The sequence below is a fragment of the Podarcis tiliguerta genome (assembly GCF_965153285.1).
Source record: "Podarcis tiliguerta genome assembly, chromosome: 3".
NCBI lineage: Eukaryota > Metazoa > Chordata > Lepidosauria > Squamata > Lacertidae > Podarcis > Podarcis tiliguerta.
Window position 1 is genome coordinate 79,047,255 of NC_139536.1, and position 15,431 is coordinate 79,062,685.

A 15,431-nucleotide genomic window follows, 5' to 3' on the forward strand; every position below is an offset into this window, starting at 1 on the left:
AGAAGTTTTGCTCTGAACAAAATTACAAACTGATGTGCTAACTGTTCAAATACTAAACAAAGTTTCTGTGCGTGCCCTTTTAAGTTACTTGTCACATTCACTCATCCATACTTTTATTTTCTTGCGGCAGATTCATAGATGGATTTCATTTCTATTCACAGAGACAAGAAAATTAAAAACATAGCTTATTGTTAGTTGTCAGAACATTTGCCTTCAATGCCAAACAAGATCTGAAATACATGTTCACTTTGATGACCCTTAAGGAATTCTAGGAACTGTCCAAGGTCCATGTGATAGTCATTTCTCAGGCCATAGTCACCATGGGCTTGAAACTGTAAATCTTCAAAAGTCTGAAAGAGACGTAGGTTATCCCCATTTCCATCAGTCTCTCTATTCTCGACATGTTTGCAGGAAATGTGTTTCCAGTTGGGATATCTAATAATGTGCCAAAATTCTTCACAGTTTTCTTTGACACCTTCCACACAAATGATTCCAGGCTTGCCAGTTAGGCAGAAACCAGTCAGATTTAATTTCTTTGCACAATCAAAAATCTTTTTCCTTAGTTCTTGTCTATAGATGTGGTGGCTGTAAATCCACATCCGGCTGAATAACGTTTTAACTACGCTCTCCCTTGGCACATTTTCGCAATGGAGTTTGCTGTTTTCTAAGTAGCTTATGCTGTTGTCTCGCAACCATTGCACAGCAGCACATACACAAAGTTCTCCTGGTTCCAAAGAAGCAATGTAAGAAGCGAGATCCTTGTTGAGCTGCAGTTGTTGCTGCCTGTCTACAGCACTTGATCTTGCAAAAAGGTGTGGTGGCACCTGGGGGTAGTCATGAGGTAGGGCTACCTGCAAATTTACTCTTGCCTAAAATTAAAAAGCAAACATATGTTCACAAAACTTTCCAGTCTTCAGTGACTGCTTTTCATGCAGCACATCACAATACAGTCATGCCTCGTTACGTTTGCATCAAGTTGCGTCCCACAGCAAACCAGAAGTACCAGAAAGGGTTACTTCTGGGTTTCGCCGCATGCGCAGATGCGCAAAATGACGTCACACGCATGCACAGAAGCAGCAAATTGTGACCCGTGCAGACGCGGGGTGCATTTTGCTCATGTTGCGAAAGGGGCTCCGGAACTGATCACGTTCGCAACCAGAGGTACCACTGTATTGTAATTTAATACAGAAGTGACTAAATGAAGCATGAATGGCTGAGGCTAACTCCAACTGTGGGCATGCAATATAGTACACTGGCTTAAGTTGATATATTGGCTCAATACAATACATGTTGGCTTTATTGAAGGTAGAAATGCACAAATATTTAATAATTAAGTAAAATATTATGTTTTTTAAAAGCAAAGAAAAACATCCCAACCCAAAACAGATTATCTCACCTTTGGTTCATCAATAGTAACGGCAACTGAATATTCAATTATATGTGGTAGATTTTCACTTGTATTGTTCAGATATTTCTGAGCATCAAGGAAATTATTTTCATCCTGAAGAGTTATTTCTCCTTTATCAGGAAACATTGAAAAAAGCATTTCTAATTCTGCCATTTGAAGTTCAAGTCTTTCTTTTATTATGCTGGACATTGTTACAGATGTGAAGTCAGCCACCTGCAGGTGGGAGAGATCGTATAAATAATATTGTTCTTATGTCTACTAATATTCTCTCCCACCCACCCCACAATACAGATGTAAAGTAATTGATAAAAGTCGTCCAAACCGGAACAAAATAGTTTTGAACAAATGAAACACTCCTTTAACTTTGTGATAACAATGAAGCCTATAATCCTCAACAAGATTTAGGTTTTGGGTCCAAGTAGTTCAAAGAGACTAGTTGCACAAATAAAACCAAGGCCATAAATGCATCCAGTTCTAACATTAAGAAACACATGAAGTGAATTACAATGGATATGAAGAATCCCAACAAGATGTGGAAGCAGATGAAGACCTAGTGCTAATATTATTATTGATTCATGCATTCAATTTTGCACGGGTCATAAAATTACAAACATTAATGACTATCCAGTTTCCACAGTGAAAATCATATCCATGCAAAGTTTCCTGAGTGTTCTGTTTGCAGTGAAAGCACATTGTACTTTTAAGTGGTTCTCTTACTGCTTTCTCTTCCTTCTTAATGTATTGTCTTTGGCTGGCAGCTAATAACAGTTGTTGGCCAGGTTTGCACAAAATGGTAAGTCAAACTATGGCACATTGGGATCTCATGAATGTGCAGGTTCTTGGAGATGAGCCTGCGGCCACTTTGCTCCTACCTGTTCATTTTTGCTGCCAAGTAAACAAACCTAAGCTAGAGATTGTGCTTAGTGAGGAGGGAGGTTAACAGAGAGTCCCAGTTCAGATGACACACTAACCAAAACCTTGGCTTAGCTCTGTACACCTTGGCAGTATGCCTCTGAATGCCACTTTCTAGGAATCATTAGAGTAGAATGTGTTACACTTAGGTCCTTTGCCCTCTGGTTGCCCACTAAACAGACAGGATGTTGGACTAGATGGGCCAATGGTCTGGTCCACTAGGCTCTTTTGTTTTAAGCAAATAGGACCAGGGAGGAGCAAAGCAGCTGTAAGCTTATCTCCAGCAGCTGGTGCCTAGTTAAAGACGTCTTGGTTTAAAGTGTTGTTAGGAACTCAGATATATAAGCTAGGTGCCAAATGGCTCCTTAAACCAAGTTTCTGTCGCCTAAAGGGAATGTCTAGTTGCTATTTTTGGGCAAGATGGCTCTAGTCCTATTTTTCAAATGATGGATTGTCTGTGATGGCTTATCAGTTAAACATCTGGCTAGTTCATATGGCGACCTTCAGCTAGGTTAAGAATTTTGAGAACTTAAAAGTCCCTTGATCCAGAGACAGTCCACATATATATTGGCCTATTACTACCTCTTTTTCTCAATGGTAACATGGACCATTCATAACATAAGGATATTCTTCACAACCGTGAGCAGGGTGGTGGGGTAAGTGAAGACAAGCTTTAACAGTTAACTACAACGTTGATCACTGCTCTTGCTCAGGCTGCACAGAAAAAGCATTTTGGTTCCTGAAATTAATTCTGATTGTGCAGATAAAATCTAACTGATTCAATGATTCCCAGACATGCATCTCCAAATGGTGAAGATGTCAGGTGGCATCCTGGCACCCAGGCACCTTCACTTGGTTGCAAACTGCTGATAGTCAGGTACAAAAGGCACCTGGAAAATTTCGAACACTGGTTAGAAGATATTACCATCCACATTTGAGCAACATATGCCTCAAATACCACTTTCAAGGTGGGCTCCCCAAACCAGAGAAGTCAACTGATGGGTTTACCTTAACTCCTCTGTAATGTATTGTAAGCTGCTCACATTTGTTCTGAGAGTCCAATACAAACAATGAATGTTCCATAGAGGCTCAACTAGTGTGCTCTCCAGGCAGGTTTGACTCAGTTTTGTCAGGCTATCATATGTGGCTCTGATAGTGACCCTTCACTTTAACTTGCAAATCCCACCCAGTGACTTGTGATGCAATCACATCATCTCACAGTAGGCAGATGTTCTGTAGAAGGTAGGCGAGACCAAACAATAGCAGATGAAAACCAATGTACCACTTGCTTTTGTCAGCAATTCCCCCTACCCCAGCTGTATGATCTTTCTAATTTTTTTTGCAGTTCCAGTTGCAATTTAAAAATGTAAGATTTGCCCTTCTGGGTCAGATCAAAAGTCCATCTAATTTAGGAATGGGAGTATGTAGCCTTTGAGGTGTTGTTGGACCAAGGCTCATCAGCCCTAGTCAACCTAGCCATGGTCAGCAACAACAGATGTTTAGTTCTGCAACAACTGGAAGGCCCCAGGTTACCTATCCCTGAGCTAATGAAAATTCTCTCTGCTGGTGAACAACCAAATGTCTCAAGAAGTACAATACAATGTATTCACCTCTCTTTTAGACCTCACAGTATATGCAGGGTTAGTAATCTATACCGTGTCCAGTTAAGAGTACTCCGCCCCTTCACCTTAGATCCAACATGTATACAATCCGTACAACTGCATACATAAACAGTTCAGGTGTACACTTGTAGTTATTAAAATATAACATGCAACTCACACCAACTGTATACCTTTATGCGCAACAGTGGAACTGTACCGATCAAGGGCACACTTTCAGACAGAAACGTGTACGCACACAGCTTGGAACGTTCAGCTTAACGTGTGAACAAGGTTCCAATGCGGAGAAATCACGTGGTGCACACTCGGCGCAGTCCCAAAACTGCTAAGCAGCAGGCTGCACTCTCTTGAGAGCCCTTGCCGTGGGATAATAATAATTGCTGAAGCCAGGCAAGAGGCTCCCCCAGCGGCATCTGAGAGCGGGAGGCATCGGCAAATCCTCCAGCGGCCATTACCCGCCCTTACAGCCGTTGGTGCGGAATTAAAATGGCTCCGCCCCCTCCCTCCAATAAGCACGCGGCGGAGGATGTTGCGAAGCCCATCGAAAGGAACCGGCCGCCAGATCCCTCAACACCGGGAGCGAGGCCAATCAGCCCACGCTCTTAGGGACGAAGCGAGTGATTGGCGCAGCGCAAAGGGAGCGCAGCGTCTCGCGGCGGGGACCCTTCGAACCAACGTACCTCTTGGGAGGCCCGTGCGTGCGAACTACCACGCCCCCCCTCTCGCGCACATGGAAACATCTGAGCAGCCCCAGGAGGCGAAGGGCTGGCGACCTTCCTGGGCATGCGCGTCGCTAAAGGAGGACTTGGGCTTCGCGCGCGCGCAGGGAGCCTCAGTGGCAGGCGCAGCGGAGGGAGGTTCGAATTCAAATCATGTAAGAACCGTGTAGCCTGCGGTTAAGATACGTTACTGTTTCATTTTGTTTTTTCACCCTGAGCTCACTGGGAAGCCGGGCCTGTTCGTTTTAAAAGCCAGGCTTGCCGCTTTCCTAGAGTAGGCCCACCCCGAGCACAGCCTTACTTCTGAGGAAGCCCGCTAAAGGACTGGCCAAGGCTGCCCCGACCGAAGCTCGCGGGCGGGTGGGCCTGGCAGGGCGGCAGCAGGCGGTCGCTTTCTCTCTCTCCTGCCAAAGGCCCACCTGCCGGCTGGAAACCGCGGGAGGGGAGAGGGCCCTTGGGCTCCAATCTTGTCGTTATGGCGCCGCGCGCAACCCGCTTTCTAGCCCTGCGCGGTGCAGTTGCGCGTCTGCCAAGGCGGATCCAGCCAAGCCCGGGAGAAGAGATTCTTGCCACGCTCAGCTGAGGAGAGAGGAAGCCCCGCTTGAATGCCACGAGTCCAAGGAGCCCGAGTTACGCGTCGAGCCTGCGCGGGTGGAAGCGGCTCCGCCCCGCCCAGCGCTCTCTTCGCCCGGCCCAATGGGAGGCGCCCCTGCGCCTGCCGGCGAATGCGATAGGCGCAGCCGGCGAGCGAGGCTGCTTCGGAGCTTCCCGGAAGGGCGAGTTGGATGCTTCCGAGGAACAGCCACGTCCGCTCGCAGAACTCCTCCAGGGCGTTGCAGGTCGGTAAGTGGGGTGGCATCGTTTGTTTGGGCGGTAAAAAGAAAGGTGTGTCCCCAAACTGGGTGAGTGGGCGTTAAAACGGTAGATGCCGTTTAGCCTAAGCAAGAGTTAAATATATAATGCCCTTTGGGGTAAGTATATCTATATGCGCTAGGTCTTCTGAGCTGGCAGTGACCGACCAGGAAGGAGTTGTTGGGCTTGCAAGTGTGAAGCCCCCGCAGCGTGCAGGAGGTATGAAAAAAGAGAATTCCATATTGGAGATCATTAGGTAAGGGATTGAGAATAAAGCTGCTGATATTATAAGACTGTTACAAAAGTCTATAGTGTGACAGTACTTGGAATACTGTGTACCACATCTCAAAAAAAAAAATGATACCATAGTGCTGGAAAGGGTTAAGGAAAGGGCTTTCAAAATTATCAAGGGGCAGGAACAACTCCTCTCTGAGGAAAGGTTACAGTTTTTGAGGTTTCTTGTTTATTTGGGGGGGGGGGGACTAGTGGTGTAGGATTGAAGTGCAAAGACACCCTCTGGTGTCACTGCTGCTTACCTGGACATAGGTGGGTGGGGCACAATGGAAGCAAGGTTGGTTTTGTCGGGATGTAGCAGAGACATCACCTTGCCAACAAAGGTCCGTATAGTTAAAGCCATGGTTTTCCCAGTAGTGATGTATGGAAGTGAGAGCTGGACCATAAAGAAGGCTGATCGCCGAAGAATTGATGCTTTTGAATTATGGTGCTGGAGGAGACTCTTGAGAGTCCCATGGACTGTAAGAAGATCAAATGCATCCATTCTTAAGGAAATTAGCCCTGAGTGCTCACTGGAAGGACAGATCGTGAAGCTGAGGCTCCAATACTTTGGCCACCTCATGAGAAGAGAAGACTCCCTGGAAAAGACTCTGATGTTGGGAAAGATTGAGGGCACAAGAAGAAGGGGACGACAGAGGACGAGATGGTTGGACAGTGTTATCGAAGCTACAAACATGAGTCTGACCAAACTACGGGAGGCAGTAGAAGACAGAGTGCCTGGCATGCTCTGGTCTAGGGGGTCACAAAGAGTCGGACACGACTAAACGACTAAACAACAACCAGCTAGATGGTCATCATGACTACTAGAGTCATAGGCTTTTTAAAACTAGCTTGTATAATTCCTCCAGGTGGGCCAACTACCCTTTCTACACACTCTTCCATTGCTTAAGGTAGTTGTATATTGCATTCCATGCAAATACATCCCTTGGTGGTTCGTGATAAGAAATTGTAATACTGTAAAATACAAAGTAAACCTACAGTTAAAGCAAAGGCACCTCCAATATCACCACAACTACAACTAATCACTCTGAAATAATCAGTGTTGGAATACAGATGCTGTTGATGTTGCATTTAGGAGTGTGAAAACAGAAAGTTAACTCTGTCTTGTAACCAATTTCTTCCAACCCCTGATATTTTGGACTGGTTAGTCTGAGATAGTGGGATAGTTAATTCAGTGTGCTAGTCTATGTGCAAGCCAGGAGTTGTTGTTGTTTAGCCATTTAGTCGTGTCCGGCTCTTCGTGACCCCATGGACCAGAGCACGCCAGGCACTGCTGTCTTCCACTGCCTCCCGCAGTTTGGTCAAACTTATGCTGGTTGCTTCGAGAACACCGTCCAACCATCTCGTCCTCTGTTGTCCCCTTCTCCTTGTGCCCTCCATCTTTCCCAACAACCTGATGCTGTTGTGCTATCACTTCCATCATCCCTGACCATTAGCCATGTTGACTGGGACTGATGGGAGTTGATTTCATTATCATCACCATCATAGTAATAATAATTTTATTATTTATACCTTGCCCATCTGGCTGGGTTTCTGCAGACACTCTGGGCAGTTTCCAGCAAAATATAAAAACATAATCAAATGTCAAACATTAAAACTTCCTGATACAGGGCTGCCTTCATCTGGAAGACATCACATTGGCTACCACTGGTATAAGCAAGTAATTGTACTTCTGTGCACATACGCCCTCTCTCTGTTTTTAAACTTCCTCATCTCACATAACTTATTTTGGTGTAAGTTAAATCCTATTATCTCCCCATCTTCCTGGTTTTGGTATTGCTGTCACAATATGGTCACCTGTAATGTTAATCATAGCTGTATCAATTTATTCTGCCTCTTACAGAGATGGATTTTGAAGCAGTTGCAAAGTACTCAAAGCTCCATGCCAAACCTCCAGGACTTACCCTTCAGTATGGAACAGCCGGTTTCCGTACCAAGGCAGAGGACCTTGATCACACAATGTTTTGCATGGGCTTGCTGGCCGTATTGAGATCCAAGCAGAAAAAATCCACCATTGGTGTTATGGTTACAGCCTCTCACAACCCTGAAGTAAGTGAATGAGTATTTCAAATAGGAAAAAAGAAATTGAGCTACAGATTGGGGGGGGGGTGCTATATGGGTGCTGTGACTTAACCATTATCAATATAGTGGAATATCTACTTACAACCATAATCCGTTCCAGAGGTCTGGTCATAACTAGAAATGTACATAAATAGAGATGCACTTTTCCATAGAAAGTAATGGAAAAGTGAATTGATCCGTTCTAAATGATGAAAAACACCCCCTAAACAGTAATTTAACACAGATCTTCCTGTCTAACGAGACCATAGATCCATAAAATGAAGGCAATAATCAGTGCACTGTACTATAAAATAAATAAGACAGTTTTGTAGATGAAAAAAAGTAACATTTTTTTCCCCTTACGTGCACTGAGAGTGGGTGGGCTTACCTGACTACAAGCTGGGGGTGGGGCAAGGGTCAGTAAAGAGCTGATTCACTTCGACCAGGGTCACTTTTTTTTCTTGCCAGGCCAGGTTCTTCTCTGGACTTCCTCAGGTTAGTTCCTTGGCAGGATTTGGGGCTGCAGTGTGCCCTGCTGTGCCTCTTGCAGGCTGCACCTCTTCCACAGCTTCATGGGTGGGATGGGGGCCCTCTCCCCGGCAGCAGAGGCCTCAGCACTGCTCTGCAGCCAGTGGGGTGAGCTCCAGCAAACTGGAGGTCTCTCCCTGGCAGTGGATGCCCCAGTGCTGTTCTGGGCTGCCGGCAAGGCGAGCTCCAGGCTGCTGGCAAGGCCTCTGTTCGTAGCTAGAGGAAAGTTCATAAGTCAAAGCACCTACTGAAGGTCGTAACTGGAATTGTATGTAAGTATAGCCGTACGTAAGTCGAGGTTCCACTGTATGCTTTTAGGACTGTAGAACTAAAAGGATCATTTAGGCTGATTGCTCTTTTCCTAAGTCAAGATTGCCTATGTTTAAAGAAGCTTTTACATTGATGTCTTGTCTTTTTCCAAGGAAGACAATGGTGTGAAGTTGATTGACCCATTGGGTGAAATGTTGGCACCTATCTGGGAAGAGTACGCCACACGCTTGGCCAATGCAGAAGAACATGAATTGCAGGGAGTGCTGACTGACATCTGCCAGAAGGAAGCTGTAGACCTTCAGCAGGAGGCTTTCATTGTTATTGGCAGAGACACCAGGTAAACCTGATAGACATTTTGGAAGTGACTAGGTAATATACACATTAACTCTTCCTGTATATTTTTTCAAAAATGTAGGTATCAGGGCAAAACTTTTTCAAGGCCAATATATGAATTAAACCACAATACAAAGCTAAGATATTAAAATATAACTGCACTAAAACAGCAGCTGTTAAATAACAGTTGGAAAGAAAAATGTTTTCAGGGTTTGTTTAAAGGCCAATAAAGTAGAGGTCGCTAAGGGAGGGAATTCCACAAATGTAGAGCAATTGTAGAAAAGTCCCTGACTTGTGCACCTCCAATCTAATGATGCCTGTCGGTGTTTCCATGGATGTTCCCCATACAACATTTTAAACATTTCTATTGGATAATGCAGCCACCTTGCTGAAGCCAAGCAGATTTGGGCCGGTCATGGTTTGGATAGGAGACCTGTGTAAGGAGTTCTGTGGTGGAAGGAAAGTGCAATATAAATGTCCTAAAGAAATATAATTAACAAATATAGCATAAGGCAAATATTTTTAAGTTGCTAGGAAAGTTCCGAGTATGTCCTATCACATCCCTATCTCTTTGGCTGTTGTGATTTATTCCCTCTAGAGACGTAGATCTCACTTGTGTCCTGCATGTTGATATTGTTTGTCTGTATTCATGTGTCAAGAATGAATTGGAGTAAACTGGTGTGCTTGGATAGCATTTCAACAAAAGTAACCTTATTCCTGTGTCTTGCATCCAGATCTAGCAGTAAGAAGCTTTCACAATCAGTGATTGATGGCGTGTCTGCTCTTGGAGGTCAATACCAAGGTATGCCCTGTGCTTGCTTATTTGAGGATTGATGATGTTCCCCTTAGATCCATAGTGGTTGATAGGAAACAAATCAATGATGACGTATTTCATTTAAAGCATTTTTTTTAAATCTCTCCTTTCTGCACCTTTACTTGAGCAAATGTAATACGGTACTGTGAAATATGTCCCTGAAGTTTAATAGTGTCAATCCTTGACCAGTGTGTGTGCTTTAAACTAGATTATGGCTTGGTAACAACACCACAGCTACACTACATGGTCTGCTGTCGAAACACTCATGGGAGGTATGGGACTGCAACCGTGGAAGGTTACTACCAGAAACTCTCCAAGGCTTTTGTGGAGCTTACAATGCAGGTGAAAGAGCTGTTTTTCAAGTCTTGACTTGCATTCTTGAATATACTTAATGTAATAGTCCTAAGACCCCCCCCCCCTGCCCATATGAACTTCCTATGAAGAATGGCAACAGGCTCTTCATTTGAGTGTGAACTCTGTGCTGTTATGTTGCTGTGGACAAAGAGCAGGGCCTTTATAGTGTTGGCTTAAGTTCTTTAAATGCTTGCCCTAGAACAGTTTGCTGTTGCTGGACCTTGCTTTCTTTTAGGATAATATTTTGATTTAAGCAAGTTTTTAATGCCATAGAAGTTAAAGGTGATCAACTGTGATTTTGTATATAAATTATTCAAAACGGTATTGGCTTTATGAGGAAAATTGGGATGTAAACCCTATGGAAAACAGTGGGACTTTTTAAAACAGTAACCATGATTAAGGCTGAGCTTTTAGCATTGCATCCATGTAGACAACTGAACAGGTTTATAACTTTAAAGCATATGATAGTTTGCTTTAGCAGAAAGAAATGAGCAGTAGCAACAAAAGTTTTAAGAAAACAAGAGGCAGCCTAAAACTAGCAGTAGGAAAATAAATATTACATATTGCTGCCATCATTGTAAAAGGGCAGAGCAAAATGTGTTTTGCTCCTGATAAAGATGAAACATTGAAATCATTGGAGGCTGGTCCATTAGAACAAAAGGGGGGGGGCACTGCTGCACCACCTTCTGTGTACCCTCAGCCTCTGCCTAAGTCAATCCAGCAGATGGTACTACCTGTGAGCTTCCTTCTCCTTAATCTCACTGTTGCCTGTGTAGAACAGAGCAGGGAGGAGGATAGGGACAAAACAAATTAGCTGACTCTATTTGCCACCTACTGCTGGATCACTCTCCCTTCAGCCCTACCAGTCCCAATGGGCTCTAGTAGTCACTGGTTGAAATTGAGAGGAAGTTGTTCCAGAATCTACACATTCAAACACCAATTTGAGTCCTGTTTTTCTTTTGATTTGTGTTTACTTTGTTTTGGCTGTCTGCTCCAGAACACAGTCAGTGTTGCATATGAGCAGGTGGTAGGAGTTCAGAGACAACTGTTAAAGGACCCTTCCTTTGCTTTCTTACCTGCAGGCTACCAGCCAAAGGGATGGTCACATTTGCCTGAAGGTAGATTGTGCAAATGGCATAGGTGCTCTCAAACTCAAAGAAATGGAACGCTATCTTCCAAGCTGCTTCGTAATACACTTCAACAATGATGGGACTAAAGGAGAACTCAATTACCAATGTGGTGCCGATTTTGTAAAAGTTCATCAGAAGCCTCCTTTGGGTATGTAATGACAAATGTATATTCCCTAATAACATACTCGTGGTTTTTTTTTAAAGTTTGCTTCAATATTAACTTAGAACAGAGAACCCTAAAGTTCTATGATGACATCACCTCATCATAATATAATTCTTTTCTACTAATACATCCAATCTTAAACCAGCTCTGGGCTAATCCCCGGACTAATTGTCTCTGGAAGTTTGGAGAGGTAGGAGGGTTTCTCATTCATTTATTTTTTTGCCTTCCACACACTTCTCTTGGGTCGTTGTATGATATACATTTAAAAGAGTTTAAACAATCCAGAAAATTAGATATTTTACAACAGTACAGAGTAGACACCCATGCCAGAGGTTGATTAATGAAGCTGGGAAAGCTTGTCAGCTTTATTGACATGATCAATTTCCCTGTTTTCTCAGGCAGACACCTATCCAAAACTCAGCTTGTCTCACTTTTGGTGGTGGAGATGTTAATATATGCTTAGATAGTTGGATACCAAGGCATATGAGTTCTTTAATAATACAGTGGTGCCCGCAAGACAAATGCCTCGCAAGACGGAAAACCCGCTAGATGAAATGGTTTTCCGTTTTGGAGGTGCTTCGCAAAACAAATTTCCTATGGGCTTGCTTCACAAGACGAAAATGTATTGCGAGTTCCTGCGATTTTTTTTCGCTCCCCACCCCATTTTTCTAAGGCACTAAGCTGCTAATAGCCTTTTAGCAACTAATCCGCTAATCCCTTAAGCCTTTAATAGCCGCTAAACCGCTAATAGCGCTAATCCGCTAATGGGGTTGCTTCGCAAGACAAAAAAACCGCTAGACGAAGAGACTCACGGAACGGATTCTTTTCGTCTTGCGAGGCACCACTGTAATGGAACACACTTTCTAATTCTGTCTATCTAGCTAAGACTAGATGAGACTATTTTGAAGATACAGCTTCTGCATTTGTAATGTATAATGTAATGTATATTTTGAAGTTTCACTTTCTCATGCTGAGCCCTTCTCCAACTATTTTTTATATAGTTCTGAAATGAAAACTAGTGCAGGGTGATATGAGACAATAAAATTGTCTTTAGATCCCACCCCCCAAATAGCCTGACTCTATATGAGGCAACTCATGTTTCTATCAGGATCTTTTTCTCTGTTTCTGCCTTTGCAAGTTAAGAGCTGTGTAACACTCTGATATCCAGCTAAGTCATTGTCAGAATAACTGACACATGTCCATTGATTTTATTGGGTCTACTGTCAGCATGACTAACATTGGATAGCGCCCAGTAATGACAAGTTTGTGCTGCTAATTTCCTGTTTCCTTTCATTCTCTCCAATCCTTTCCACTATTAGTCTTCTTCCCTTCCTGTTTTATTTCTAGCTATCCTCTGTTTCCTCTCGTCACCCTTGGGGGTGGGGAGCCTTAATGTCTGTGCCTATAACCATACTCAGCTTAGGGACACTGCTCACAGACTCAGCCCATATCATTAGCACTTTGGCTCTTTTATAAATAAAAGATTTTAAAGAACAATTGGGAAACTAAGATTGGCACATGGTACTGTGAGGAAATCCTAACAAAATGGGTAGTTCATTTCTATCTATTTAATCTGTAGGTTGCTCTGAAACATATTAAGAACACTGAATGCCTTGACTTTTTAAGTGTCAGTATTCCTGAGGCCGAACAATTATTTTTTGTATTTACTTTGTTTACTCTGCTTGTTAGGACTGGAAATGAAGCCTGGTGAGAGATGCTGCTCATTCGATGGTGATGCTGACCGAATTGTTTACTACTATAATGACCCTGCTGGCCGTTTTCATCTTCTTGATGGAGATAAAATAGCAACTCTAATCAGCACTTTTCTTAAGGAACTTCTGGTCAAGGTAATGGAATTTTTTCACTTGCTGCTGTTGAATTGTTTCTTTAAATGTAAAGGTTCATCATTGTTTCACCCGATGTGTATATCTTTAAGGGGCCAGAGCAAGGGCCAGAGCAAAATAACAAGATCCAGCTTTACAGCTGTGAAACATAGCGGGCGCTGCTGAGTTGCATTGATTAAGCTGTGTCAGGAATTGGGTGTAGTATATAAGGAGCAGCACCTAGCTCTGCCATTACCCTGGGGGATGGGTTGGTGGTTGGGTCGTGTTTGTTTGTTAATGTATTTAGTGTAAAAGGAGTTTTTGTTTTTCTTATTAAAACCTTGTTTAAGTTATTTTTGAGTCCCTTTTTAATGCATGGTCTCCCCAGCAAGCTCTCTGCAGCGTTACCATACTGCAAAAAGCCAACAGCTGCATGGTTAAATTGAGGAAATTAACAGTTGAAAATGTAACTAGCTGGAACTTTTAACAGTGTATGATAAATCAGGAAGAAATAAAAGTAATTGCAACTATTTAGCATGGTTTTTAAGGGCAATTGTCTTTAAGTAGAAGCGATTTTTGGAATACTTGCCATCATCAGTTTTGGGCTAGGATATCAAGTGTACTCTTGACTTTCACCAATAGCATGCTTGCCCTGTTTTTAAGTGTGTGAGAGTTCTGAAAGTTTGTGAAGAACACTTCCTATCCCAATGTGAAATGTTAACATGTCTTTGCCAACTGGAATTTATGAACATCCAAGGCAGAGATTTTTAAATAATAATAATTACTGTTTTGTACGGTGTTTTCACGAAGATCTGATTATGCAAATAGCATGCTTCTCTTCCTTCAGGCTGGGCAGACCTTATCATTTGCAGTCGTACAAACAGCCTATGCCAATGGGAGCTCTACACGTTATTTGGAAGAAACCATGAAGGTACTAATTCAACGCTTGCATGTCCTGCTATCTAAAATCTGTGCTTAAAAATAATGTAAAAACCATCCAGGCCTAATCACACATGGTTCCGTGGGGAAAAACAACAGCTCAAGTAAATCTTTTAGTAACCAAGACTTGTGGGCAGTTGCCCTTACCTAGAGGAGGAAATGTTACAGAGTTCCACCTTTTTCTCCAAAACAGTAATTAAAATAAAAATTTATTCTGGCCCTCATATTAAGAGCTTTGGAATCCATTGAGATTAGTTGTGTGAAATAGCTGGCCCTCTGCATAGCCAGTGGTGCCATCAGAGTTGGAGTTCAGGGCAGAGTTCTCTCTGCAGAATGAACAGGAGGGCCCCAAAATGCAGCAGGGCTGGCTTACCCTATTTTGAAATAAATGACATAGTACTCATTACCAATTATGAAGCCATTAGACCAGTAAGTCTGAAGCTTAAAATTACCTGGTTACTGTTGTGTATAACATTTTTCAAAGTAACATTCCCACCAATTTTTTGGTCAGGCATGTGGGTTTTAGTTTTGATACAAGCAGGAAAAGCTTGGTTTTAAGGTGCAGCCCTACAGCTCCATCTCACCACAGATGGTTCCCTTGGTCTTTCCCTCCTAGGTGCCTGTCCACTGTACAAAAACAGGGGTGAAACACTTGCATCACAAGGCCCAGGAATTTGACATTGGAGTTTATTTTGAAGCAAATGGTCACGGCACGGTAAGCGATTGGCTTATGAAAATGGAATGCCATTTTCTCTCAATCTGCTCTTTTTTGTTTGTTTGTTTGTCTGTTTGTTTGTAATAAACTTCATCCTCAACCTCAAGAAGTGTCAATAAAATTCATTGTGTCCCCTATCTAAACTGTTAACATTTCCAGCTGCTCCTCACCACACTGCTATAATATTCTCTGATCCTTTCTCCTCTTGTCTTATGTCTTAGATCCCATCCCAGTTATTCTGGGATAAAGTACCCAGAATGAGTTTCAGCCCTTAATTTGTTTACTAATTCCAAAAGTCAGTCAGAGGCTGGAGTAAGTGAAAGAGCTTGGCTTTTGCCTAACTTTTGCTACACTTAGCATGAAGATAAGAGAGTTTGTAGTCTTAGGATGGGTCACATGCTGATCGTGGGTGGGGCTATTCACTGTTCTCTCTTTTTGCAACCTCTTGCTTTAAAAGGATTAGCCTTCTCATCCACAAATTTGTCTGTCAATGGGCT

At 43.0% G+C, this 15,431-nt stretch overlaps 2 protein-coding genes across 10 annotated transcripts in view; one reads left to right on the top strand and one right to left on the bottom strand.

Annotated features, from left to right (window-relative positions):
• Window positions 1-96: 96 nt before the first annotated feature.
• Window positions 97-5,115, bottom strand: RWDD2A (RWD domain containing 2A). Of its 4 annotated transcripts, XM_083431212.1 has the most exons (4): window positions 4,620-4,636; window positions 1,397-1,621; window positions 248-869; window positions 97-151 (listed from the first exon to the last, which is right to left on the bottom strand). In XM_083431212.1, the coding sequence occupies exons 2-4, from the start codon at window positions 1,595-1,597 to the stop codon at window positions 114-116; spliced, it is 861 nt and encodes a 286-aa protein (XP_083287338.1). In that variant the 5' UTR covers window positions 1,598-1,621; window positions 4,620-4,636; the 3' UTR covers window positions 97-113. The 4 variants fall into 4 exon arrangements, with proteins under 4 accessions (XP_083287338.1, XP_083287341.1, XP_083287340.1 ...); XM_083431215.1 differs by lacking the exon at window positions 4,620-4,636 and adding an exon at window positions 5,078-5,115 and having other exon boundaries at window positions 97-869; XM_083431214.1 differs by lacking the exon at window positions 4,620-4,636 and adding an exon at window positions 4,960-5,087 and having other exon boundaries at window positions 97-869.
• Window positions 5,116-5,121: 6 nt separating this feature from the next.
• PGM3 (phosphoglucomutase 3) overlaps window positions 5,122-15,431 on the top strand; it is an 18,014-nt gene continuing 7,704 nt past the window's right edge. For 2 of the 6 annotated variants that reach the window (XM_083431180.1, XM_083431181.1), the window contains exons 1-9: window positions 5,122-5,501; window positions 7,648-7,853; window positions 8,816-9,000; window positions 9,731-9,798; window positions 10,019-10,152; window positions 11,247-11,442; window positions 13,147-13,304; window positions 14,128-14,211; window positions 14,836-14,934. In XM_083431180.1, the coding sequence (XP_083287306.1) occupies window positions 5,444-5,501; window positions 7,648-7,853; window positions 8,816-9,000; window positions 9,731-9,798; window positions 10,019-10,152; window positions 11,247-11,442; window positions 13,147-13,304; window positions 14,128-14,211; window positions 14,836-14,934 (1,188 nt within the window). In that variant the 5' untranslated portion in view covers window positions 5,122-5,443. Of the gene's footprint in view, window positions 5,502-5,657; window positions 5,730-7,647; window positions 7,854-8,815; window positions 9,001-9,730; window positions 9,799-10,018; window positions 10,153-11,246; window positions 11,443-13,146; window positions 13,305-14,127; window positions 14,212-14,835; window positions 14,935-15,431 lie in introns of those variants that run through there. The other 4 variants (XM_083431182.1, XM_083431183.1, XM_083431178.1 and 1 more) reach the window with 3 other exon arrangements.